Raw genomic sequence first — 10,329 nt, 5'->3', positions numbered from 1 at the left:
TGGATGGTGGTCAAGGAAGTAGTACAGGTTGTTTTGCTCAACATTCATGCCGATGTGAAGGTTGCACGGAAGTATCTGGGCCGTGACGGTCACAAAGTTTGAAACTGACTTATATTGTCTATATTTTCATATGTAGAGGGAGCAGTGAGCCTTTAGGCCTCAGCAGCGGCATGACACATGTACAGCTGGCTATGAGGGAATCAGAGTCTGTTATTGGCTGACTTCCTGTAAGTAATCAAACCAAGTATATTTTAGACATTTCTTTACTTTAGTGCCACCCTAGACTCCCCCTTCTGGACACGCCCCTGGGTGAAAAGGTGTTCGTTGGATGAGCTAATAATTTTAGTGTCCTCCTCAGTAACTGCTCTTGAGAAAATGTCATAATCCAAAGTTGATTTTCCCCTGTCCCTTTGAGAATAAGTTCTGATCGCAGTGTTATTGTCGGTATTGCTAGCTTTTGTGAGGACGTCCTCGAAATGCAGCGTTGAATCTGTGTCTCGACAAAATCGTCGTGTTACACATTCCATAAATGTACTTTTTTATTGCAGGATAGTTGGATTGCCTTATAAGCTTTGTGTCCACCCTGTTTAAGTGTTAGTCTACATACATCATCTGTTCCATCTGCCTTTTACGAGATGGAGAGCTGGAGAGCAGTTGTTGGTCACTTTATTCTCACAACAGGCCCACACACTCAGAGATTGGTGAAACGAGTGGATGGATGGATGTTAGAAGGCACAGAAGCCATATCATATATCCACTGCTGGGTCCATTAGGATCATCCCTAATGCTGTTGCCAAGTTATCAGTGATTTTTGCCCACTAATTATTGGAAGGACAATCAATTAAATTATATGTCAGTGCATTGTTAATTGTTATGGGAGCTGTTTTGTTCTGGGTTTGGACCTCTGAGTGGGTCCTTTGCCTAAATGGACGTCTCCGGGACGAGTCCAGTGAGAGCAGTAATGAGCAACATGCTTAACTTTTCTTTTTGGATCCTGCTGTTGAATACGTGCTGACCTGCTTTATAGGCCAGTTCTGGTTTGAAGGCTCTTTGTGTTCAAAGCCTCCTGAAAACTTGCCAGCTTGTATTTCTTTGTAGGTCGTGCGTGTGTTTCACCTGTTATTCTGGCTCACTTACAGTTATTTTCTCTGCGCTGCTCTGCATGGCTTTGTACATCTTATTTTGAGAAAAAGACCCACTCCTGTCCAGAACTTCATGCAAAGTAAACATAATTCTTCTTCAGAGCAGCAGATGGGCATTCTCAGGACAAAGTTCAGGACTTTTTAACGGCGCCATAAATGATCTGTAGTATCACAGCATACGTTCAGCAGCGTGTGACATAAATCACTACGCCAGTCCTCGTGACAGTGTGGGTGAGGCAAATGGGTCTTGCAACATCGAGTCAAGGATGGGGATTATAGTGAAGTGAGAGCACTTGTGTCTGTGAGCTGTTTGTGTTCTGCCTTACTACATATTTAAGTTCTGTGTGTTTAAGTGGAGGCACATTGCACCAGGGGATCTCAAACATTTTAATGTGGACTCCAGTTTAGAGCTGAGACGTGTGCTGGAAAACTTTTTTAGTATATTTATATATGTATAGTATATTAGTACATGCTGTGAAATACCTGACTAACTAATTCCAAGAGTTGAATTGTCGTCATTCTCATTCAAACCATTTGCTGCAAACAAAGTTAGAATTGAGGCCATCTCACATAGGTATTGAGCAGTGTTGATTGTAACCTAACTAAGTGGCCTATTTAGACCATTTTAAATGGGAACATCCCAGTGACTCAGTGCTTAATTGCATGTAATGAGTTTGTTTGAATCCAGCTCGTGAAGTCAAAGCCTTATTTTTTTCTGACTTCATCTAGCAGACGAAAAGAAAAAAGAAAAAAATCTGAGCTACAATGAAGCACATGAAAACATGTCATTAGAGAGAAAAACTGTTAAACGGTTCTGGTGGAATTAATGTTAGCTGTCCAGGGATCTGTCTGATCCGTCCCAGATTTCCAGCTTGGGGAGCCATTCAAACCTGTGCCTGTAATAAAGGTCAACAGACCAGCTCTCTAGAGGGACTCCCAGCCACAGGTCAGTAACATTTTAACCTGTCATGTGTTGTTCAGCATACCCGACATTCCCCTTTAAACAAATGCATCCTGTTGTTGGCTGATCAGCTCGGTTTATTTTTCATCAACTAGGAAAACATGCAAATTTGAAGTGCTACAATATTTTATTACTTTGGATTCACTGGTGGTTTACAAATTACAAAATATGTACAAAAGATATTTATCCACATACTGTATAATCTTTACTCAGGACTAACATTTGAACCAAACAAAAGAAAATAGGACTTTCTTACAGCAAGAGATATAGATAATATCTGCAAATAAGATTTAAAGCTTTCATTTGTTGATGTTATGCAGATTAATTAGTATCTTGGAGAGCTACAGAGCTACACCGTGTCAGATTAAGCAAGGCTGGCAGCTGGATATATGGTGTTTTTTTACTTGTGATTTTTATTAAGGCTTATGGGAATATTGATGCATACTGATGAAAACATCAACTGATGATGATGAGTCCTGCTCTTTGGCCAAACATTAAGTCTTGTTTTGAAAAATGAACAGTCCCCCCGCAAATTTAAAATCCAGTCAATAATCACCTTCATGCTGATGGCAAAGTTGGGTGGAGTTTGACAGCGTTTTGAAATTATTAAATGGCTACAGACAGTTTGTCTGGCTCAATCCTAGCCCCAAAATGATTCAGAAAGATGTTATTTACATTCTTTTTTGAGTGTGAATGACACCTTTTAAAATCAGTTTAGGATCCCAGAGCTGTGTGGAACTAATTTGTGTCTAATTTATGTTCATTTCTGGTTGTTTTTGTGTTGTTTTTTTTTTCACATTTTAAAACAATTCCCAAGCTACTTCAGTTATTTAGGTGAACGTTAAGGAGCTATTTCGCTGTTCGTCTCCACAAATGTATTGTGAACTTTTGGGCGAACTGGTCCTTTAATTATTTCAGCTTAAATTGGGATTACATGTTGCATATTTGTGAGTGTATGTTGTTGAATCAGTAACACTGTCGACAATCCACAGGGAGTGAGAGGGGAAGGGGAGCTCAGCAGCTCAGTGTTTGCCCCTGTGCCCCACAGCAGGTTAATCCAGCTGTGTGTAGAGATCAGCCAATGGAGAAAATGAATAAATAATTTACCTCGTCAAACACGAACCCGTTCAATCGACCGATTAAGACCTGATAAAACAGTGCACATGTCATGAATTGAAACATTCCCTGCCAGAAAAATAAATCTTAAATAGTACATCCGGCTTTTATTTTGTAAGCGTGGAAGCTTTCGGACACTTCCTGTGTCACGTCACGTGACCCCGCCCTCGCCTAGATACGAGAAAGCGTCGCTCCATGGTCGCTACGGACAGAGGGATGGAACCGTGCAGTTAAAAGACACTTCTGCACACTTTCCCATGGAGTTGGGACAACTTATTACCATGGCAGTCAGCCGGGAAAGCCTCTCGGTCGTTTCGACAACGACTCTGCCAAGTTTTAACGTGTGTACATCCACGCTGCGGTGCTACTAGAGCATTGATCTATCTTGGCATGCCAGATAAAGATTAGTTAGCATGCTAGCGCGCTAGCCCACACACTGCCTCAGCGTCACACGCGGACCACACCTGCCAGTGACAGGTAGGAAAACTGTACACTTCTCTCCATGACTGTGCACCACGAGTCATGGACAATTTTCACCGTTTGTAACTAACGTTTAAAAAGCCTCCGGTGTTGCGTAACGGCCGGCAGCGCAGCTCACAGCAGGTGTTCTCGAGTGACTAAGTTAATTCCTTGTGACAGTAATGACGCGGCTCTAATAGGATTTAAGCCCTCTCCTTCCTGTCGACTGTTTGTTTGAGGAGTACACCAGGGTGACGAGGGAGGAGCTCAGCTGTGCGTGTGTGTGAGATAAAGTGGTGTTTGCGTGGGAACGTGGGGTTTAAAGTCACCTTGTAGAACTGCTCTGTCTCACCTCCTACACAGGATGTTTCGCAGCAAGAGATGGCTCACTGCAGCTGAGATGTGTGATATGTTGATACAGGTGTAGGTAAGCCTTCGAGTGTATTATACAGTTGTACTTGTTCGTGATTAGAACATGATCTCACTGAGTCCTGAGCTCTTGGCTTGATCCACTGCCCTCATCATCAACGCTCACTAAAGGAAAGGAAAGATATTTATGGATGCAGGCAGCCATGATTTTTGCCACAGTTTCACAGCATTTGTCTGTGTGTGTGTGTGTGTGTGTGTGTGTGTGTGTGTGTGTGTGTGTGTGTGTGTGTGTGTGTGTGTGTGTCTCAGTGTGGCTGCAGGTTCCTAGCAGACATGGGAAAACTACAGAGCAAGTTTCGCAAGAGGTCCGATCTCTACAGGTGAGACGTGTGCCCTACTGTGTCCTTGAATGCACCATACACCAGGGCTCCGGACTATGTTTTGATGCTGGTGGGACTGGTGCGCCTAACTTTTTCATTTAGGTGCACCCAATAACACAATTTAATTTCACTTCTCAACATGTGATTCACTTCTCAATTATGTGAATGAATGTTGAGAGGAATAAAGGTTCGGATGGAACTGCTTGTTGACAAAAAAAGAAATAATAATAATGAGGCATGAGGCTGGAACATCTTCTAAAATAAATAGCTATTTAAATCTCTGGAAAAATAATTTGCTCGCTGTTCAGTCTACTCCCATATGTTGTTGTTGTTAGCAGACGCTGATGTAAATTTGATTGCAGTACACAAAAGGAGATATGATCAGACTTAATTTATCCCTCACTGGGGGAAATTCACTCCAAACAACAACTTTTTACAAGCTGAGAGAAAACGGTGATTATATTAGAGATAGAAAAATGAAAACAAAACAAGGTGAGATGAAAATCTAATAATATATTTACCTCTTGCTAACAGATACAGTGTAGTGTTAGTGTATTTGATATGTTGTATATCCACATCTACATGTGTCATTTCTTGAGGGTTGTTATCTCGATAGTTCATCTTAAGCAGTAAAGTCAGTAAAGGAACATAATCTGATGTAATATTTTTTTTGTTGGTGTGTTCAGGGCATCTCAGGGGGAGAAGGCAGACAATAGCTTTGACAGTCAGTTGGTGCAGTATGAACCCGCCCATCAAGGGTCCGTCAACACTGTCACCAGCCTCAGTCCAGATCTTTGTGTTTCTGGTGGAACTGATCAGGTAAGTTAACACAACTTTTACGCAGAGGGCACCCCCACATTTTCAGAGTACGACACGTAAAAAGAAGTCCCGGGTTTGCTGTAATGTGAGATGAGCTGAATAGCTACAGTTAGCAGCAGTTAACAGTTATTAACAGTAAACATTCACTTTATTACAAGTCCGTGAACCATCCAAATGATTTGGAAGCTAGAAGAAGTTGTTTCAAGGTAAAATAGTTAACTTAATGTTGCTTTAATCTGTTCTTTAGTAGCTCATTACTTCAAAATGATATCATTTTAATCACAGAGTTAATCTGCTGATAATTTTGTCTGGCTTTTAGAGAAATTCAGTGTAATCATTTTTAGATCATTTAGAAGTATGCCTAAAGCGGGAATTTTCCTTGATGCACTTTTAAACAGGACAGGACTGAAACAAGAATGTGAAATTCTGTGAACAACCTTAAACAGATAGTGATTATTTTGTGTGTGCATATATTTGTGCATGTATAGGCTGTGGTGGTGTATGACTGGAAACAAGGCCGGATGTGTCAGTCCTTCCAGGGTCACAACCGAGAGGTTACCAAGGTAACGCCAATACTCTGTGTGCGCAAACTGATAAAGGTGTGACGCTGTTCAGAGCTGTTACATGTCACACACTGTATACATCCTCTCACCTCTGCCTCCATCTATATGCCAGGTGTTGTGTTATCCAGGCAGTACGTGGATCTTCAGCGCCTCACGGGACAAGACTGTGTTGATGTGGGACCTCAACCAGGGGGACGAACCTATCCAGGAATTCTGTGGGCATGAGTTGGTGGTCAACGGACTAGCTGTCAGCCCTGGTACACACACACACACACACACACATACAATAAGTCTTCTCACATGTTAAGTTTATTAACACTGTCATTTATTTCACGTTAATGATATGTACTGAACACATGGAACTGTTGTCATTGTTACCTGTAGACGGGAGAAAGCTGTGCACCGGTTCTCGTGACAACTGGATGTGCCTGTGGGATATTGAATCTGCAAAATGTGAACAGAGACACAACATTTCTAGAAACCTGGTGAGAGTAATAGTATAGAGTAATAGAGTAATAGTGTTTGTGCACACAATCTCGTACAGAAAATTGTTTAAAGCATGCCGGAGCGCCTTAGGTGTGTTCCTGAGCGTTTAAGGAAAAGAATCAAATCAATAAGCCATTCATCTTTACTTCCTGAGTTCATGCCCGGCAGGCTTTCAACTTGTGCTCTTTCCTCTCTTCTCTTCTCTGTCCAGGTTACTCATGTGTGTTGGGTGCCAGGCAGCTCCTCTGTAGTCCAGACCTCTGAGGATAAGACCATAAGGTACTGAAAGATTTGCTACTGCAGCTGTATCACTGTGGTAGAAATGCACCAATCTTTGAAGTTGGCAATGCGAAATGTGCTGACACATTTCTACTTTATAGGAAAATGTATAGCAGTGATACCAGTGTCAAACTACAATTATATGATTATGACATATTTGTCACATAATAACTTTTTTTTTTGTGGTAAATTCAAATGCACACAGACTTGTGCAGTGGTTAATTGTAAATGATGAGTTTCTGGAACAGGGTGATGGTGATGTCTCTGCAAAGTAACAGGTTCGTTATGCTGACGATCAAAAAGCTCTGTCATTCAACACTATGTGCATGTAATGTACAAAACATTCACAGATTTTCAATGACCTACAACCACTTAAACAACAACCTAAAAGTAACGTAGTTTATTATAGATTTATTGTCCTTTTGAAACTTCATTTTGTGCCCAGATTTCTGCACTTTAGATGTTTTTTCAATATTCCGCTCCTAAAAAACACATCAAGTTGTCTTTACAAAGACTTCTACATGTCACCAGGCTCAATATTAACTGTACAACTGTTAGTGATGATATATATTTTATTATATCCTTATTTTAGTTTAATATCCCGCTTATTATTTGTTTCATTGACTTTCTACATGTATCTGTATTTATTGCTGTCATTGACTGAACCACATGTCCCTGCTGGGGAACAATAAAGATGTATCTTATCTTCTTGTGCTATAAATGTGGTCATCATCAGATAAAGGTATAAAACTCTGAGCACATGATTGGTTCATTACTGCGATTTGGAGGATAAATCCTGCTATGTGTTTAAGAAATATTTCACATATATTGAGCCTAGTTGAAAACCTATCAAGTGGTATATCCAACATTTTTAGAAGTGAAATAAATTCACTCATGATTAAAAAAATGATTAAGAAGCCCTTGAAAACAACCTGAGCTCACCCAGTATTACAGCAAAAATGGATGACGGAATATATACTATATGTGTTTTGCTTGCTTGAGTGTATTTTGGTTTGTGTACCTGTGTACAGGGTGTGGGACAGCCGTGCCTGGCAGGTGACCAATACTTTTCCGGCCAAGCAATACATCCAGACTCACTGTGACGTTTCTCCGAATGGAAACTACTTGGTGTCCAGCAGCAATGGCTTTGGAGGCCAGGGCTGTGAGGCCACGGTGAGACCACTGGGAGGTGTTTGTGTGGTTGTTGGCTTTATTGATGGAAATGCAGGGATGGTGGATAGGGTGTGGCACTTGGCAGTGTCAATCCACTGATAAGGCAGGCCACCTAGTGGCTACTCTGTTAATGTGTATTCTTATTTTTTCTTTTAATCTGCATCTTCTAAAAATTGCAAGAGACAATTGGCATAGTACCCGTTGTTCTGTTGAACAATCAGTTACAAGCATTGGAAGTTTTTATTACACTTCTTTCCAACTAAAGTTTTTGCAATCATGCACAGAGTTGCTCCTCGCGTGGGGACATCTTGTTTCCAACGCAGCCTAGAAATCTCTGGTGATTTATAATGTATCTGTTGACTTGTGCAGATGGTTTTCAAACAGTTGTTCTTACTGGAGTTGTGTTCGTGTTATTAGTTATGGGACCTTCGCCAGCCCGGCTGTAAAGTTGTGGAGTACAGAGGCCACCTCCAGACCACCGCCTGTTGTGTGTTTCTGCCCACGCCTCCTGGAGGCCCAGCTCGCGTAGCAACATCCTCCCATGACAGCTCCCTCAAAATCTGGGACCAGAACACAGCAGGTAACTCCTGGACACACTCATGCATGTATGCAGACACTGTTTGGGTGATTAGCCTTTTGACACTAACTCCTCCCGCTCTCTGTTCAGTCTGTTTAGCGACGTTGTCTCTGGATGGTGCTGGTCCGCTGGTTGCTCTTGCTCCCAATGACTCCAACAATCTGCTGTGTGCCAGCTTCAACTCCGGCCTTCACCATATCCATGTGGACCAGGGATCAAACCAGGCTCAGGGTTCCGGGGCAGGCTCAGGTGGAGCTGGTGGCCTGGACATTAAAGTTGTGGCGCGCTTCTGACGGCCCAGAGGAGTCTGGAATGACTCGTTATCCTGACCTGTGACTCAGTGAGCAGTATCACTGCATGTGGACTCTTCTTTTTGTTTTTGTTTTTTATAATTTTACATATTTCTATAGACATTTGTGTTGAACTAGACTGCCATACAGTGAAGAATGACAGAGGAGATTAGTTGGAAGAGAAACAGGTGACAACGACATGAATGGAGGATGCCTTTTTTTGTCCAGCAGAGCCACCAGGATGCCCATCATGGCTGCTCCTCTGGGAGACTTGTTTTGCATGGATTGCTGCCTTCTTGGACCAACATGAAAAACTATAAAGAGAAGTAGTGTATTTCTCTTTATACACTACTTCAGCTTGCTGGAGTTGCTAAGATGCTCCATACACATGTGGTGGTTTTATTGGTGATGCTGAATCCATTAATGCGGCAGGAGTTGCGTTAGAAAGTTTGAAACTTTGGATGTGGCAGGAAAATGTTTGGTCAAATGTTGTGATAGAGAACTGGAAGCCAAATAGAATTTCATACTGAGAGTATGTAATTAGTTTTTTTCCTGGATAAAACGTAGGCGGTACAGTCAGACTCTAAGTGTTGTTTGTCAAACACACTGTGGAGAGTTGTTTCTATCAGTGAAACAGAGTTCGAGGAACTCCTGAATGTTTATAGTAACGTTACTGTTGGTTAGTTTGTACTTTTGCTTTAACCTGTCAAGTGTTAGAGCAAATTAATACCTATGACACAAGAGTGTATAAACATGCTTTGTTTTCAGGTAGAATTCAATTGATACAGATTCTGATATTTTTGAACTGAAGCTGCTGATAGCGGATGTTTGGTACCGATATCCAAGATTTCTATTTGAAAATGACTATGCAAAAATATAATAAAATATTGTTGGCGCAAACAAATGGAAATAAAAAAAAATACTGCAAATGCAAAAGAATTCTGCGAATTCTGTGACTTGTCAACATAAAACCTGTCACTAAAGATAGTGTTCATCAGGACTGACTGATGTTTTACGATTTTTCTTTTTAGTATGATGTGGCTGCTGTGCTGTTATCTACTGATGATATGGGACTCCTTTGTTAGTTAGCAATTCAGAGAAATACTAATGCTAATATTAGCAGCCTTTAGTGCGTGAACGTGGCTGCACATTATACTCCTCCTCAAACTGATCATTGTACCGACATGAGTTAAACTGCTGTGGTATTTTAGGTCTAAGTATAATACTGGTTACTTCCATTAGTTTTTGCATCTTAAAAATTGCATAATTTAATTTAATACATCTGTTTGCAGAAGACAGTGGTTGGTTAAACTGGTTAAATCACAACAATGTGTTTTTGTTTTTCATCCTTAATTCACAATAAGAATATTCTTGCCCGCTGCGTGAGCTACAACAGAACTATGGATTGTTGTATTTTTGAGCACACTCACAGTTAAATATTGTAAAGAGAGTGTACATGTTTGTATATGCCTTCAAAGCATTTAATAGCAGTAGTAGTAAAAGACATTTTTGTTGGATCTTCTTGTTGTCACGAAACGATCACCTACTCCAAAACCACCGTGGGCTTTTAGGAAATACCAAAGATATACCAGCGCCACCTTGTGCTGAGAAATGTCTTCAGTAGAACATCATCTAGTACTCAAAGAATAAAATCCTTTACAAGATAAAATAATGCATTTAATAGTTTCATCAAATATGATAGAAATGTTAAAATA

The 10,329-nt window shown here is 40.9% G+C and overlaps 1 protein-coding gene across 2 annotated transcripts; it reads left to right on the top strand.

Annotated features, from left to right (window-relative positions):
* Window positions 1-3,373: 3,373 nt before the first annotated feature.
* wdr31 (WD repeat domain 31) lies at window positions 3,374-9,553 on the top strand. Of its 2 annotated transcripts, none has more exons than XM_037097751.1 (10): window positions 3,374-3,696; window positions 4,357-4,427; window positions 5,114-5,246; window positions 5,735-5,809; window positions 5,922-6,066; window positions 6,194-6,294; window positions 6,507-6,574; window positions 7,606-7,747; window positions 8,165-8,327; window positions 8,415-9,553. In XM_037097751.1, the coding sequence occupies exons 2-10, from the start codon at window positions 4,381-4,383 to the stop codon at window positions 8,615-8,617; spliced, it is 1,077 nt and encodes a 358-aa protein (XP_036953646.1). In that variant the 5' UTR covers window positions 3,374-3,696; window positions 4,357-4,380; the 3' UTR covers window positions 8,618-9,553. The 2 variants fall into 2 exon arrangements, with proteins under 2 accessions (XP_036953646.1, XP_036953647.1); XM_037097752.1 differs by lacking the exon at window positions 3,374-3,696 and adding an exon at window positions 3,735-4,105.
* The last annotated feature ends 776 nt before the right edge of the window (window positions 9,554-10,329 follow it).

This window comes from Acanthopagrus latus, chromosome 5, assembly GCF_904848185.1.
Source record: "Acanthopagrus latus isolate v.2019 chromosome 5, fAcaLat1.1, whole genome shotgun sequence".
Classification (NCBI taxonomy): Eukaryota; Metazoa; Chordata; class Actinopteri; order Spariformes; family Sparidae; genus Acanthopagrus; species Acanthopagrus latus.
This window is presented reverse-complemented; position numbering and strand designations above follow the sequence as displayed.

Coding starts and splice junctions, on each gene's coding strand:
- wdr31 (XM_037097751.1), top strand. CDS start 4,381: ATGGGAAAACTACAGAGCAAGTTTCGCAAGAGGTCCGATCTCTACAG. Junction 5,247..5,734: donor TTTCTGGTGGAACTGATCAG/GTAAGTTAACAC, acceptor GTGCATGTATAG/GCTGTGGTGGTGTATGACTG. Junction 6,067..6,193: donor CGGACTAGCTGTCAGCCCTG/GTACACACACAC, acceptor TGTTACCTGTAG/ACGGGAGAAAGCTGTGCACC.